This window comes from Anas platyrhynchos, chromosome 4 (assembly GCF_047663525.1).
Source record: "Anas platyrhynchos isolate ZD024472 breed Pekin duck chromosome 4, IASCAAS_PekinDuck_T2T, whole genome shotgun sequence".
NCBI classification, from domain to species: Eukaryota; Metazoa; Chordata; class Aves; order Anseriformes; family Anatidae; genus Anas; species Anas platyrhynchos.
Genome location: NC_092590.1, coordinates 71,433,047 through 71,450,092, shown reverse-complemented (window position 1 = coordinate 71,450,092; position 17,046 = coordinate 71,433,047). Strand labels below are relative to the sequence as shown.

At 38.3% G+C, this 17,046-nt stretch overlaps 1 protein-coding gene across 10 annotated transcripts in view; it reads left to right on the top strand.

Annotated features, from left to right (window-relative positions):
- Positions 1 to 17,046, top strand: part of NSD2 (nuclear receptor binding SET domain protein 2) — a 106,494-nt gene that overhangs the window by 61,092 nt on the left and 28,356 nt on the right. For all 10 annotated transcript variants that reach the window (XM_027455680.3, XM_027455677.3, XM_027455672.3 and 7 more), the window contains 6 exons: positions 5,129 to 5,295; positions 5,696 to 6,187; positions 10,818 to 10,962; positions 11,999 to 12,076; positions 13,532 to 13,650; positions 16,689 to 16,770. In XM_027455680.3, the coding sequence (XP_027311481.3) occupies positions 5,129 to 5,295; positions 5,696 to 6,187; positions 10,818 to 10,962; positions 11,999 to 12,076; positions 13,532 to 13,650; positions 16,689 to 16,770 (1,083 nt within the window). The remainder of the gene's footprint in view (positions 1 to 5,128; positions 5,296 to 5,695; positions 6,188 to 10,817; positions 10,963 to 11,998; positions 12,077 to 13,531; positions 13,651 to 16,688; positions 16,771 to 17,046) is intronic.

The window sequence follows — 17,046 nt, the reverse complement described above, 5'->3', positions numbered from 1 at the left end:
ATTATTCTGCTCCTTGAAAGGAGCAAGATTCATGCTTCATTATCAAGCATGGTGGCTTTTTAAAGGAAACTATAAAAACAAATTTAGCAAACAAACAATGTCATACCTGCGAGTGGAACCTGTGGAGTGCTAACAGAAAGAGGAGCCCACATACTTTAAAATAAATTCCATCTCTTTTAAATAATATATATATATATATATGAGGAGCATTTCAGATATTTACTCTGAAGTTGATTTGGGGCTTGCTCTGACCTTCAGGAAGTACATAGGTATAAACTTCCACCAAGAACCTCCACCTTTGACTCATGTTCAGCTTGCTGTCAACCAGAACCACCAGTTCCCTTTCAGCCTCTCAGACCCCACTCTGTACGTACAGCCAGGGCTGCCCCATCCCAGGTGCAGAATCTGGCTCTTGTTAAACTTCATGCGGTTGGTGATTGCCCAGCCCTCTAATTTGTCCAGATCTCTCTGCAAGGTCTCTCTGCCCTTGAGGGAATCAATAGCGCTTCCTAGTTTAGTGTCATCCACAAACGTAATGTACCTTCGAGTCCTGCACCTGAGTCATTTTTGAAAACATTAAAGAGAACTGTCAGTAAAATTGAGTCCTGAAACCCACTAGTGACTGGCTGACAGCCTGATGTAACCCCATTTACTATAATTCCTTGAGCCTGACCCATCAGCCAATTGTTCACCCATTTCATTAGGATTTTGTCTAGTTGTATGCTGGACATTTTGTCTAGAAGGATACTGTGAGAAACAGTATCAAAATCTTTTCTGAAATCCAAAAAGATTACATCAGCTAGCTTCTCTTGGTCACTAAGGTGGGTGTGCTTGTCATAAGAGGAAATTAAGTTCTTTAAACAGGACATTGCCGTCATGAACTCATGCTGGCTATGACCGATGACTGCATTGTCTTTCAGGTATTTTTCAATAACTCCCAGAATAATCTTCTTCATAATATCACCAGGCACTGAAGTGAGACTGACAGCCCTGTAATTACCAGGGTCTTCTTTCTTGCCCTTCTTGAAAATAGGAACTATGTTTGCCAGCTTCCAGTCGACTGGGACCTCTCCAGATTTCCAAGACCATTGAAATGTAATTGAGAGAGGTCTCACGATGAGATCAGCCAGCTCTTCCAGTACCCTGGAATGTATCCTGTCAGGCCCCATATGGTTACCTGCATCCAGCTGGAGCAGCAAATCCTGCACAGGTTTGGGGTTGGCTGCAAGTTCATCATTCTCGCAGTCACAGTCCTCCATCTCAGGGCTCTGGGACCCCCAAAGCCTATCATTAGTGTTGAAAATGGAGGCAAAGAAGGTATTAAATGTTTCTGCTTTGTATACATCCCTATCCTATGTGTGAGGTGACCATCCTCACTGAGTAATGGACCAATGTTATCTCTGGTCCTCCGTTTGCTGTTAATATATTTTTAAAAGCCCTTTTTATTGTCCTTCACAGTACTGGCCAGCTTCAGCTCTAACTGAGCTTTGGCCGCTCAGATTTTTTCCCTACAGTTGCAAACAGCACCTCTGTAGGCCTCCCATGTCACCCGACCTTGTTTCCAGTGGCCATACACTTTTTTCCACCTAAGCTCTAGAAGATCCCTGTTTAGCCAAGCCAACCTCCTGCTCCACCTGCTTGGATTCAGGTGATTTTGGAATCTCCTGCTCTTCTGCTTTTAAGAGGTGGTACTTAAAAACTGACCGGCACTGACAGACCCAACTGTTTACAAAAGCAGTTTCCCAGGGGACCTTACTAACCAGTTCCCTGAACAGCCTGAAGTCTGCTCTCCTCATATCCAGGGTTGAGGTTTTGGTGGCAGTTTTCCTCCTATCACCAAAGATTTTAAATTTGACTACTTCATGGTTACTGTGGCCAAGATAGGCACCAGTCACCACTTCATGCATGAGACCTTCTCTCAGTGATAGCTTATCACTGGCTTGCCTGGTTTTACCCCTTTTCCCCTTCAAATCTACCTTAAAATTTTATCAGTCAGCCCTGCTAACTCCTGCACAAAAATCCTTTTCCTGCTCTGAGAAAGTCAGATCCCATCCAGCACCTGCAGGCCTGGTATTGTGTGGACCCCCCCATGATTGAGAAACCCAAAATTCTGCTGGTGACACCAGCCTTGGAGCCACGTGTTGATCAGCTGGGTCTGCCTCTTCCTTTCACCATTGTTCCCTGCTACTGGAAGGATAGAGGAAAACAACTGCTTGTGCGCCTGATCCTTTAACAAATTGCCCCAAGTCCCTGAAATCCCATTTGATTGCTATTAGACTTCTCTTTGCTAGCTTATCACTGCCAGCATGAGAAAACAATAATCAAAGGGCTGTACCAGGCCAGTCACTTTTCCAGCAACGTCTCATACTCAGGGAGGCAGCAGGCGTCCCTGTGGGTTGGGTCCGGCTGTCATCTCAGTTTTGGGCACCACGGTACACAAAGGACATAAAACTGTTATGTTGCATCCAGAGGAGCCCTACAAAGATGGTGAGGGCTCTGGAGGGGAAGACCCATAAGGAGCGGCTGAGGGCCCTTGTTGTGTTCAGCCCAGATCAGAGCAGGCTGAGGGGAGGCCTCATGGCGGCCTGCAGCTCCCTCACAAGGGGAGCGGAGGGGCAGGCGCTGAGCTCTGCTCTCTGGGGACAGCGACGGGACCCGAGGGAATGGCATGGAGCTGGGACAGGGGAGGGTCAGGCTGGGGGTTAGGGAAAGGTTCTGCACCCAGGGGGTGGTTGAGCACTGGGACAGGCTCCCCAGGGCAGTGGTCACGGCACCGAGCTGCCGGGGTTCAAGAAGCATTTGGACAATGCTGTCAGACATAAGGGTCTGATTGTTGGGTAGCCCTGTGTGGAGCCAGGAGTTGGACTCCATGATCCTTGTGGGTCCTTTCCAGCTCAGGATATTCTATGATTCCCCCCGCACACCCAACCATGCAAACTGCCACACCATGCCCTGTTAGCCCACCCTGGTCACAGCACTCCCTGAACCTTCTTTGTAGGAAACCCCCCTGTTCACCACAATCCCTTGCTCTGCTGCAGAACAGGCATGCATCTGAGGTGGTCACCTCAGCGAGTGACTGACAACAGTGGTGGGTCCTGCAGAAAGCTCTGCCAGAACTTCAGCAGCTTGTGGTTTGTGGGCTTCTGTGAGCCCAAAATGGTGGCTTGGTATTTAGCAATCCACAGTGATGTCCTTTATTTCATCCAGGAGTGCTGTTACTCATTCAGACCACAGAAGATACCTGCAGATTCAAAAATAGGTTCAATTATTCTAATGGTAGACACTATTATTACTAATTAATTAGGCAGTTACAGCCATCCAGTGTTATATTGCAAAAGGAAGAGAGCATGTGAGTCTTCTTGGAACTGGCCTGTTGGATGATCAAAGGCAGATTTTAACAGGTGGTCATAAATGTAGCATGTGCTGTCTCTGTCAGCAGCTAGGACATCCTGGTTAAATACAAAATGTATCCTTTATTTCATCCGAGGTTAGTTCATTGGAGCTCAGTATTCCCTAGTTAAGTGGAATTTTCTTGATGGGGCAAAATAATTACTGTTAGAGAATTGTTCCTTGCTGTGCCTTATTGGAGCATGTATTAGGCCACTGGATTGTGTCTTGGACACCTACAGTCCTGAGACTTTTACCTGTGCCATTCCTCTTGAGTCTCATACCTGATCTCAAATGAGTCATTATCATTCTTGTAGCTCTCGTATATGTAGTATATATGGCTGTAATGGTTAGTTAAACGTAGGCTCATACCATTCATTAGGTTGATTTCATATTACTGTTCCAGATGCCACATCTTGAGGCAAGATCAAACCTCTTGAAACATAATTATTGGCTGAGTAATTACAAAAAGAGAGTTCTTTCTATGTCTAGCAAACCAAGTAATAATAGTGTATGAGGCAGTCAGCTAGAAGTATTTGCTGACTAAATCAGAAGGTATGCTGTGAGTGAATAACCTAGCAAAATCTAGACCTAGTTTGAAAACATCTGTTGCAGATGACCACGACTGTTATTTGTTCTTACCACACAGAAATACTTCCCTGATTTCCTCTTCCTCACAGACTACATCTTAGATATACGGTGATACCTTGAAGAACTGTATACAGAATACTGTAGGGTGGATAGCTGATCCTTTCTAGCAGTATTGGCAACCACAAAAGTGTAGCTCATCACAGTAAAACTTTTTTTTTTTTTAATTTGAACACTTAGCAGACAACAAATCTGCAAGATTTTATGAAGGAGATGCTCAAGGACCTCTCAAGTCTGATTCTCTTACCTATGCCATCTGCCATTTAGAAATTGGTTAACTCTGAAATCCTCCTGAATTTTGAAGGTGTTTTCTTCCCCTTTCCCTGCAGAATAGCTGAGATCTTTAGCAGGGGAAGATCGTATGCCTATTACACTGAGCCAGTATTCCCCTTTACGATCTTAGAAAGATATCTCATCTAGATTTCAGAACTGTTCTTTCATCTTCCCACTCTCCCTTCCACCACACAAATCCTTTTCCATTCTTGCCTTGATTCCTTAAAAGCTTGGTTAAGATGAAGTGTGATTGCAATTGTTAAAATTAGCTGAAGTGTGTGTTTGTGGAGGTCTTTAAAAGACATTTAGATGTAGAGCTTAGTGATATGGTTTAGTGGAGGACTTGTTAGTCTTAGGTCAGAGGTTGGACTTGATGATCTTGAGGTCTTCTCTTCCAACCTAGAAATTCTGTGATTCTGTATTTAAGAATATTAAAAAGATATGATGTAGGTAGATTGCAGATGAGGCTTAGTGCACAGGCTGTCCAAGCTTTGAAAATCTGAATTTTGTATTGATTTTCACATGTAGCATTTTCAGAAAGATCCAGGCTTACATATAAGTTAATATACATAGAAAGGACTGAGAGATGATTGTAACCTTACGTTAATTTAGAAAAGCTTATTTTTGTTTGTATTAAACAGGTTGGGTTTTACATCAAACTTAATAGCTTAACTCAGAGACTTTCAACCCAGTAAGTGGGTTTTTGAAAGGTAAACCAGTTGTACTGTGTTTTGGTCATTGTGGTAACTATAGCAGCTTATAAGAAGTACAGAGAACAACATGAGTTGGATCTTAAATACTTTATTAAATTATTTTTCAGGACAGAAAAAGAGCTTTCGTCAATATCATGTTCAGTTTTTTGGAGACGCCCCAGAGCGAGCCTGGATATTTGAGAAGAGCCTTGTGCCATTCAAAGAAAAAGACCAGTTTGAACAATTATGCCAGGAAAGTGCAAAACAAGCCCTCACTAAAGCAGAGAAAATAAAGGTAAGAAGCTTCCAAATAAGGCAAGATGTGCATTTCTTTAAAATTTTCTGTTATGAGCATGTATAGGTGTAAATAGATATTCTAGGGAGCTTTTAAGATGGTTTGTTTTACAGAGTCTCGTATTCTTATATTTCACGTACAGATGTGAAGCATGGGATGACTTATTACTGATAATTATTACTTATTAAATATATTAATAAATATTACTTATTAAAATTGAGTACTGTTCTGCTTTGTCATTGATTTATTCGTGGTATCAGTACTATCGAATACAATTCCATCTGAGTGTTTGAATTGTAATTGTACATTACACTTAGTCTCTTGAAATTGTTTTTTGTTACTGTTGGTATTCTGGAATCAAAAGCAAGCAAATTTCTCACACAGTCTTCTTACCTTGCAGATGTTAAAGCCTGTTTCAGGGAAACTGCGGCCGCAGTGGGAGATGGGTGTTAAGCAAGCAAGTGAAGCAGTAAGCATGACAGTGGAAGAACGGAAGGCCAAGTACACCTTCATCTACATTAGGGACAGACCTCATCTTAATCCTCGAGTGGCAAAGGAAGTTGGCATTGCTGTGGAGCCGTTAGAGGAGATAGATGAGTCATCTTACTCAAACGAAGAAACGACTGAAAATCTGAAATCAATGAAGGAGTCTGGCATTCCTAACAAGAGGAGGAGAAGGACATCAAAATTGTCTGCCGCTGATGATACGCAAGAAAGCAGTCAGTCGGGGACTAAGAATACTACTCCTCAAAAGTCATCTGATCAGGCAGAATCCAAAAGAGGGATAGGCTCCCCTCTCAATAGAAAGAAAACTCCAGCATCTACTCCACGAAGCAGAAAGGGCGATGCAGTATCTCAGTTTTTGGTCTTTTGTCAAAAGCACAGAGATGAGGTTAGTCTCTTTTAGCTCTTACTTCACTTTAGTTGACAAAAATTAATTGCTACGATAGAATCCATAATATTCTGGGTTTGATGAGGTATGCCTGCATGAAATCTTGGTCTAGACAGTAACAGAAAGGAGGGAATGTGGATGAGTAAACAAAATAGTGATAGTGCCATTTTACTTTAAACATGTCACATTAGTATCTTCCTACATAATCCAACAGTCCTTTTTATTAGCCTTAATTTTTTAATATACATAAAATATAGTAGATATGCATAGATATGCTCAGGCAAGTATAAACAAGGTTATGCAGTTTATGGCCATCTACTTACAGTTAGCTTGTGCATTCTTTTTGATGACGTGGCTCAAATCATACAGTGTGCTCACTTGTCTTCAAACTCTTCAAAAACTCCATTTACCTACCTAGAATCCTTTGCTGAACTTCAAAAGAAGCTTCAGCAGTTAGCAAAGCATATGAAAATGACTGTCAGTGTGCAATCAGCTGGGACAGAAACTAGGCCTTTTTGAGAGTACTACACTCTGTGGCAAGGTAGATTAAATAACTACTTTAATACCAACATTTCTTATGAAGACTGCTAGAGGCATAAAAGCAGTACCACTGTTCTAGCTCATTACTTCAAAATTATGAACATCTGAACAATAATCATGAGCAGCCCTCCGCTGCATTTGCAGTACAATTCCACGCACTGGAAGAATCATCAGTTCTGATGTTGTCTTTTAGTTGCACTCTTCTGTAATACTCACAAAGGGATCAGAAAGTTAGAGATGACTTTAATTGTCTTTAGCTGCTGATTTGTTGACTTCATTGTAAGATATTTGTATTAGAAAATATTAACAAATCGGAACTTTATGAAGAAAAGTTGAAAAACAGATTTTGTTCCAAGGAAATAAATTAGTAGTAGTTCAACTTAAGGATCTTTTTAGATCATTGCAACTCAAGATCCTCTTGAGAGTTAAAATGAACACAGTGTACATATAGCTTTTTGTGGATTTGGTTCACTTGAGAAAAACATTAGCAGTTCAGTTTGCTGGTCCGGAAACAAGAGGGTTTTGTACCCAGGCTATTAAATACAGATTTTGAAATATTCATTATGAAAAGTTGTATGGGTAAAACATCTGTCTCATGTTTGAGAGAAGTGAGTTCTGTTTCCAGTTCTTCTGTAAGTAACTTGTGTAATGGCAAGAGGGCATTTCCTTGGCCTTTAAGGTAGGTAGCAAGAAGTCTTGTGCTGTATTGAGGCATATGAAATTACTTCTCTGGAAGAAATTAGATTTTTATGATTGGTTTTATGGACTCTTAGCTGAACTCATCCTACTACAGAAGAGACATGCTGTGTCTCTGATGTTACATTGCTATTTACTGTGCCAGTTATCAAGTTTCATTCCCTTCTATGGTTATACTATAGCTTTCAACATAATAGATGGAAAATGCGAAGCATATTACAATATTTGACATTGAAGAATTGATTTGTCTTCAATGTCTCTTTGGGAAACTGAAAAACTTACATAAACTTGAAAATCACACTGATGGTAATGTTTAGTATTACACAGAGTTATAGGTAAAAGGACATAAATTTCAAAATACTACATATATCTTGAGAGAGGGCATCCTACCATTTCTACCTAGAATACCTTTTAATAAAATGAGTCATGAAAACCCAAATCCACGATTATGTGACTGATACAGAAGCATTTCTGTGCATGGAACAGATGTAGGTTATAAAAACAGCAGATAACAGACAGCTGCAGCCAAAAGTCCCTGTAACAGGTTAAGATCATTAGAGCCTGTTTTTTCCTTTCTCTTGATGTGAAGACGACTAGCAAAGAAGGTAAATACAATTTTAGATATTTATGCTTCTTGCACCAAACCTGCTACCTAATTTTAGTGAACTCTTCAGGCCTGTCAGGTTGCTTTTAAAAAGGCAGTTTTGTGGCTTTGGTGGAAGGTGGAATTTGTGTGCAAACTAACACTCAGTGTTTTCCTTTCTCTTTGGCTTATCTGGTTCAACTCGTGTAGTTTGCTTTCCATCCAAGAGACTTTTTTTTCCCTCTTGTTTTAGTTATTCTGATATTTTAGATGTAGTGATAACATCAGCTAAAAAGCAGATCTCTTTTTGACCCATTTATATTGGTGGCATCTGAGAGATCAGAGTATGGTTCCTTAGGTATTTACATAAATATATTAAGGACAAAGTAAAACTGTATCCTAAAGAGGTTCTCTGGCTCACGGACTTGGGAAGAGATGGAAGAGAATGACTAAAGACTTCTCATTCAGGGCCTCTAATAATCACACGGTATCTTAAAAGTAGAGATGTTCCTGCTGTGTTTTGTTTGGAGTCTAGATTTGTATGGTAGTAGGATTCATGTATTGGTTTGGTTATATTAATTACTACTTTTTGTGTTACTTTTCTGAGGATAGAACAGTGAGAAGCAGTTGAAATTTTCAGAAATTAATGATGGCTGCTTGAAGCCTGGAATTGCTGCTGGAGAATGGTTTTAGTAGGCATGTTTCCCTGAGGAAAGGAGGCATTGAAAGCTTGGAGCAATGTCGTAGTTGTAGTGATATGTTAAGTGTTTCATGCTGTCACCAAAGGAGTTCAGCTGTATCTTGTACTGCTGGCATTCTTGTGGACTTTCTCTGTGAAATACAACCACCATCATAGTTACAAGCAAGTGTCTGACTTGGGCTAAAGGTATTGTTCAGTGAGAGACAGACAGCTCTGCTGTTCATATGAATTCATTGATTTGGGCATTGAGACTGTTTTAAGGTAAATTAAGAAATAAGTTCATTAGTAGGGTGCACAATTGAAGATTTCTGCATATATAAGGATCTGTTGGACATCTAGACAAATGAGTGGAGGTAATATGCTTGCATGAGCAGTACGTGCCTGACCTAAGTGCCATGTTTTCCACACCTATAGTAATGTTAATTCCCAGATCCAAGAAAAGATCTTCCATTTTTTTCTGTAGCATGTTTAGACTTTAAGAAATACTGTAAAGAAGTGCATGATTTTCACATGTACTGTTTCCATTATGTATGCCAGGAATTGAGTATGACACTGTGAAGACTTTGGAGAAAACTGTTGGGCAGTCCTTCTTTGTGCAGCTTCCCTCATTAAGAGCCATGGGTTTCTCATGCCTGTTGTTTTTGTTTGTATTGCGGTGGGACTGGAGGTGACACTAAACTGCATCTTGTTTGTATGAGCACAGCTAGTTGCTTGTTAGAAAATGAAATAACTCGATGCCCTAGTTGGGCAGAATGAGCTATACACTCAGCAGACAGTGGTCAAAATTGCTGTTAACTTGGTTGCTTGAAGAGGTGAGATCTGTGGGAGACGTTTCTTGTGGGTCTGTGTTCTCCCCTCTCAATAACTTTTGGATACTCTGCAATATTAATCAAACCTTGAACAGAGGCTTCCAAAGGTAGTTAGATTCTGCTAGCAAGTATTTTGTGCCAGATAGAAGCAGGAGGACTCCACTTGGGAGAACTTACAGCATGAGTTTTCTTCCTAGACACTGAATAATCTCAGTGGGAAGAAGGTGTAACAACTACTGCAACTCCGGGAGGAGCTTCACTGGTACACTTGGTACACTTGTACCTTGTTTGATACCAGGAAATGCAACGTTAAAACACGTTCTTAGAAGTTAGGTTAATTATTTCCACAGAAAGATTGTCTTTCTGTTCTGTTGAATGGTGTTACTGTTGAAACATTTGGCTCCCTTGGCCTGCTTTTTCTTTTACTCCGTGGTTTCGGGGTATTGGTTGCATCACTGCAGTAATAAATCGTGGGGCTTTGGAGAATGTTGGGTAATGAGATAGGGACCGAGGGCTGGTTTTAAAGCTACTGTTTCATTGCTGTAGATTTCAGAATCTTACAGCTTTCTGACTTCTGAGATTTATCAAATCTGTTTTTCCTTAAGTGAAAGTATGAAAATACTGAAGGAGTTTTTTGTTTGTTTTTAGATACTGGCTTTCCTGTTTGTGTTGAATAAACTTCCTAGGAAGTCTCTTAACTTCCATAATGATGGCTGTTACATATTGTGCTTACATTAAGAAAAGATTCACAGCTTTTTGAGTTCCCAGTATTTGTATAAATAGTATAAAAATGATAAATTAATACAGCAGAATGTTGCATCAGATGCTAGTTTGTGTAAATCTCTCTGCTAAGATAGGTATAAAGGAGTACCCCTATGCATAACGAGTTCTCCTGTGGATTGGTGGATGTCCTTGTAGGCAAGCATTTATTCCAATATTGCTTGTCTGTTTTCTATGGGGCAGAATTAAACTTCATCCAGAATTAATAAATTTTTTGGAATCACCATACCACAAGATCTACTCCTACTCAATTTTCTGAAGTTTAAAAGGCAAATAGATACTTCTAAAACGGTACCTAATACTTCTGAATCTACTGAAAGATTATTTTTTTTTTAGAAAGAAGTGGTTATTCAAAAAATAAATACAAACCAAAACTGGATACGAAATGTTTGAATGTAGTTCTGTCTACAGCAGATGTTAGACAACTCTTTTGTATCCAGTTTTCCAAAGCAATAGAAGAATATATGCCATTCGTTTCAATGGTCACCTTTTTTTAATAAAACCCTATTTCTGCATGTATAGGTGGTTGCTGAACATCCAGATGCGTCAAGTGAGGAGATTGAAGAATTGCTTGAATCGCAGTGGAACATGCTTAGTGAAAAACAGAAAGCTCGCTATAACACAAAGTTTGCCATAGTGACCTCTCCCAAATCTGAAGAAGACTCTGGTAAACGTAAAACTGTGCTAGTGTACTCTAACTAAATTTGATATACATAGTGGTGTTAAACTAAGCACATATTTGAGACCTGTAGGGAAAACAGCTTTCACTGTTTTCCAGTTTTAATTCTTGGTGTTTGTGCCAATAGCAAAGGAATGCCAATGGTTACAATAAAAGCAACCCATGAAGTCTACATTTCTTGCTCATTGTTCTGAAAAGTTGTTATATGTAAACCTACTGTTTTAGAGATTGCTGATTTCTCATTCTTCTTCTGCCCATAAGCAGCTGCCATTGCATCCACTGCCTGTTACTAGTGGATGGTGGGAAGGGAAGACGAAGTGTTACTACTAGTAAAATTTGAGTGTTTGTTTTGGTTTTGTTTTTTTGTTTTTTTTTTAAATAGAAGATATAGGAAATGGTTTTAAAAGTGTAATCAGTGCTACACCTTTTCTTCATACGAATACCTAGAGTATATTACCTCATCAGCATCAACTCAGGAAGAAGTATTCCAAACTTTATTCTGAATCTTTCATCCACTTGGCATTTTATTGCACTACGCAAAGTTTTTAGGATGTTGTACAAGATTTAAAATACTTTTTTTTTTTCTTCTTTTTTGTTGCTTTTGTCTAGCATTTAGTTTTGATTAAGAGTCTTAACTATTTTGCAAAATATCTGAGGATTTTGGAGTCATGTATTTGAGAAAGAAAGAGGAAGATAGTTTGGCATTTGCATGGACTTTATCAAATTTCAATAGATATCACTTTTCAAATTTAAATAGTTTTATAGCACTGTAAGAATGCATACTATGGAAGTATTAGAACCAACAGGTGCTGCTTTGGGCAATGACAAGAATGAGAGGGAGTGTTTGAAAGTTTGTGAGACTTGGAAAAACTTGTATAAAAATGGCAGTCAGTTTTGTTAACTATCTGTGTGTGTGTGAAATAACATCATTTTGTGGAAAATTGAAAAGTTTTTAACTTTAAAATTTAAGTGTCAAATATTTGGATATCAGTTTAAAAAAAAAACACATTCTGTATCTCTCAAGGTTCATCATTGAAGAATATTGGAGAGGCCAAACGTAAAGTGTTTCAAGACTCACCTAAAAGGAGATCAAGATCCAGAAGTAATTGAAATTTGTGTTGTGTGCAAATAGTTCATCATTATAAGTAGCTATTGAGTGTATTTTTTTATGTAATCGCCCACGTATCATAATCTCTTTATTTTATCTCAGATGTTGTCTTCCTTGACGTTAGAATTTTAATGGATCCCAAATTAAATATCTAAACGCTGTAGTGCTGAATTTTGTTCACCTTCCTCAGTGTCATATTGCAAGAAATGTAATTGAAATTGTACCTGTACCAGGTGTTTCTAGTACATATATTGTGTACATTTATAGTTATCTACAGATGAAGACATGTCAGTTGACTCGTTCCCCTACCCAAATCCTCTTATCTTAAACTTGGAAGAATATTGTGGGATTTCTTTTTCTGGCTTTTTATAAGTAGCAGGTTCTCCTGGAGCCATTTCAGTCTGTTTTTGTGAATTCAGAGTTTGATAATAGAATATGTCCTAGATTGTTTAGATATGAACATTAATTTGAAAATTATTTGTATTTTCAAGTTACTATATTTTTAATATTTGTAACTATTTGTTCCCACTGGAATAGAATGCTTGTAGCTGTAGGGCAATTTTCAGTTAACATAGTTGTGCCCCTGGAGCTTGCAATCTTCATATTAATAATACTCTGTAGCTTCATAAACTAGAGAGTACTGGAGAGTGTAAAAATGTTGCTGTTTCACGCTGATGAACCAGACCACTTCCTAAAACTTCATCTGTCTTTTTGAGGTAGAGCAAGTGTAAACAATTGCTGAACCTATGGAAAGGGTATGTAGGTTAGTCACTGAGCTTTTGTAATTTAGCCAGCTGCTTGAACTTCACAGTGAATTATCATAAAAATGTGTGAATAAGTCCATTTTGGTTTAAAATGACCAAAGTGAATCTGTTCTTAGGATTTTGGTTCACAAAGGAAGGGGATCTTATGGTCTCCTGTACAACATAAGTAAGCTTGTTGGAAAGCATCTGGAATTGCCATACCAGAAAGAGAGAATTAATCTGTACAGTTGGTGATATCTTGTCTTTTCCAGAGGCCCTTTAATGGATGTCTCCAGTAACTTCACCAGTATCAACTGGAGAACTCCTGAAGGAGACGTAAACATTTATTCAGTGCTGAGACACTATTATAAAGTGGCAGAAGAGTTAAAAGCTGTATAGATCAAACGTGTGTAGTCTAACAATACAAAACAAATGTTGGGCAGTGATATTCAGATCTTAAACTAGTGCTTTAGTCTTTCTAAAATGAGCATTAAGCAATTGATTTGGATATGTCTAGAGCTTGCCTTCAGAAAGAGAAACCAGACCTTAGGCATTAAGAGGTCATCGAACTGTGTTAATGTTTAACCATGTTTTAAAAATAATGACTGAAAGAAAAGTAACTTAAATAAGTAGATCAGTTCAAAATAATTTGAAAGTGGGTTTTAGATTATTTTTCATGTAAGTTTCCCCCATCCCCCATCCCAAGGTAACTTACATGGAAATAAAAGAAACCAAAAAAAGAGGACAAAGGAACCTACAGAAGATTTTGAAGTTCAGGAAGCACCTAGGAAAAGACTCAGGATGGATAAACAGAATAATCGGAAGGTAATTATGTTGTTGGTTTGTTTGGGTGGATTTATAGCAGCACCAAACACATTGCTGTAGTTAAGTTTGTCAGCATTTCCATTTTCAGGATTAAAAAAGTAATGTCTGTATATCAAACCAAACTGTTGTAAATATTCAGAGAAACGTGAGCTTGTTGCCATGGGCTTTCTTCTTTGGTTTTGAGGATGGAGATATAACAAGATGCTCTTGCTACGTAGACTGGTGAAAATGTATGCTGAGAAAGTCTGTTTCCCAAAGGAATGTGCAGAGGCATGACCTTTCACTATTGTCATGCTTTATAGTTCTTTTTCTTTCCCCATGAATAAGAGTTCAGGAGTGTATACAGGAATGTATACAAGAATCTGTATATGTTAGTGAATGCTGCTTGCAGACAGAAATGCGGGGAGAGAGGAAGGCAAGTAAAACAAAACGGGAAAACTACTTTTCAGGAGCTGGAACGAAGCTTGTAGTACACTCTAGTGACACGCTGCCCAATTGCTTAAGTTAGGAAACTGCAGTAAATATTACTGTGTCTCTATCATGCAAATCACAAGCTTCTTTTCAGTATAGCTTGATTGTGACAATGAGAGTTTTCCTTATGTAGGTCACTAAAACTAGGTATATGGATGTCAGCCCAAATCGTCGAGACACTCAAGCATAGGCTTATTTAGCTGTGCATTTAGACCAGTGAACTTCATAGGTTTTACATTTGTGGAGAGTTTAGCTCACAGGTGTATTCAGATATCTTACAAGAGCACCATGCCATAGTTTAAGTATTGCAAACCTTGCCTCAGGACTCAGTAGCACATTGGTTAAATGAAGCAAGCTAGTATAAGGAAGGTGGTAGATTTTTTAAATTAATTCTGCAGGTCGCGTTTATAGATGTCACGTTTGTTTGATAGGCTCTTCTTTTAGTTGCTTCTATTGATAAGGTGGATATCCAGACAATTTCTTTAGTGTTCAATATAAAAAACATGTAGAATTTCGGATAGCCAGGCTTATCTAGCCTATTGGTAAGGAATAAGGATAATCCTTAGAGATGTTTTATTACCTTTGCAGAGAGAAGAGCCAAAAGTGGTTTTTGCACTTTTTGCTCTAAAAGATTAGTCATTGAATATCCATTTTATATTCTAGGATAAATTTTTAAACTTGTCTAATTGATTTGAATTGACTATAATGTGCTAGATACAGGGAAATATTTAAGTTTATTTATTGCAGTTAATTCCTGCTATGAAGTCCCTGTTTTGACTATCACCAAAGTTCCTTCTTTACTGTCTGACCTGAATTTGTTTGCAACAATTAGTGCAGATTAATCAGAAGTAGAATGAAAGGTGGTTGCAGTATAGTTCACAAAGGCGAGCTTTGGGTATCTTTTGATACCACGATACAGGTTTGATAATTGACAGGAAAAAAAATAAATGATTGAGATAAGTGATTCTCATAAGATGCATATAACTGATCAAACTGACTTAGTAATTTGTTATATACATTTTAAAAGTGATGTCCTTTATCTGGTCAGTTTATCAGAATTAGTTACAAGGAGTCTGGTATGTATAAAAACTATGCAATTTGGAAACTAGATGCATATGGCAGTGGTTTTTCTGCTTCTGTCCACAGACGGGTCAGTTATCGTAGAATTGCTGCCTTCCCAGTTTTTAATGGATAACCTCTTAGTCTTTTTCCTGCTCCCACCAGCTGTGGGTACTTCTAGCTATATGTGCTGGTAGTAAAAATATGGCGAATAACAGCAAAAATGTCTACACAGAGATTCCAAAAAGCAAACACAAACTATACACCTTCCTTCCTCTAATCACAGTTTGCTTGAAGGCTTATGTTAGAATTGCTTTGGATAGGTGAAACTTTAATGATCTTTCATGACCACTTCTTGCATGAGAGTTGTGCGTTACCCTATCCTTTTTGACCTCAGCTCTTACGTATGAAATCTGAATGTTGTTGCACATATGTCATAATAGATATATGAAAGTTCTGGAAAAAAATATTTAGTTTATTGGTGCTTTCATGACATATATAAAATGCACATTAACACAATGGGAGCTCTGTAAAGCCTGCTATAAATTGAGTGAGCTGTACATTTTCATTCATTTTACACAGCAGCATCAGTGGTAGGGTAGCTTAGACATCAGTAGAAGTGCATTGTAGCACATCTATAGTACAGTATCCATTCATATTTATTTTTACAAAGGAAACCAGTCTCTGGCTTTCAAGGTGTTCACCTGGACAGCTTTTATAAAATTGTCAGACAAAGAATATGAAAAATATTGAGTTCTTTAGAATTTTCTTATTGATCGTCTGAACATTTGGCAGGGTTAAACACTTGGCTACAATTTTAGGGACGTACTATTTGAATGAATTTGTAACATACAAAGAAAAAAACAGTGGCATCATGTGTAAGGAATAGTGTCTAATTTTGACACGGTGTTGACAAAATTTCCCTAGTTTTTGGCCTGAACATTTAATGATAAATTCTCAGTCTGGAGTGACTTTACGCACTCTATATGATCCCTTGAAAATAGTGTTTATATTTTGGAAATGCTGGAACAATCTTAACCATAGTAATTTTAAAAATGGCACTGCTATAAGTTGTGGAGTTGAAAGCAAGCCTCTGAGACTTAAAATTCTGCATTTATTCTCAAATTTATATACTACTTCTGCAGTTTACCTTTAATAATTAAAGATTTTAATTTGACCAGTATAGACAAAGACTAGTAAGGGTCATTTACATGTTTTATTTTCATATAGAGCTCCCCTTTTTGATATGCTGAGTTTGGGATGGATAAGTGGGATGCTGGAATACCTTGTTCTTTAATTTTTCTCATTTGTTTATGGGTTTGTACCCTGTGCTATAGATGAGCTTTAAAAAAATCACTTAAATGGGGCTAGCTTAACTACATTACCATTCAGATATTTGTAAAGACACTTTCTTTTTAATAACATAAATCCAGAAGTAATTGCCAGTTTTGTCCAACCACTCATAAATTAGGAGTTTTTTTATTTTTTCATATTTTTTTTTGTGACAGAGGGAGACAAGCAATGACAAAACAGCAAAAACAAACTCTACTAAGGTCACAGAAACCTCCTCTTCACAAAAGAACCAGTCAGGTAATGTGGTCAGAATAAGTTTTAATGTAACTTTTTCAATTAAATAATTTTAAAATAAACAGGTTGTCTGAGGCAGCCGCCTAAATTTGCTGACGCAGTAACAAATTACAGCCACTATGCCACAGTTGGGGGGGGGAGCGTGCCCTCTTCCTTCACTACCACCATTTTGCAGCATTGTACTTGATTGAAATTGTGTATTGCTGATTTAGAGCAGCAGTTCACAAGTTCACCATTTGATGGCACCAAATTAAAGCTATTGCCCTGTGATCTTGGAAA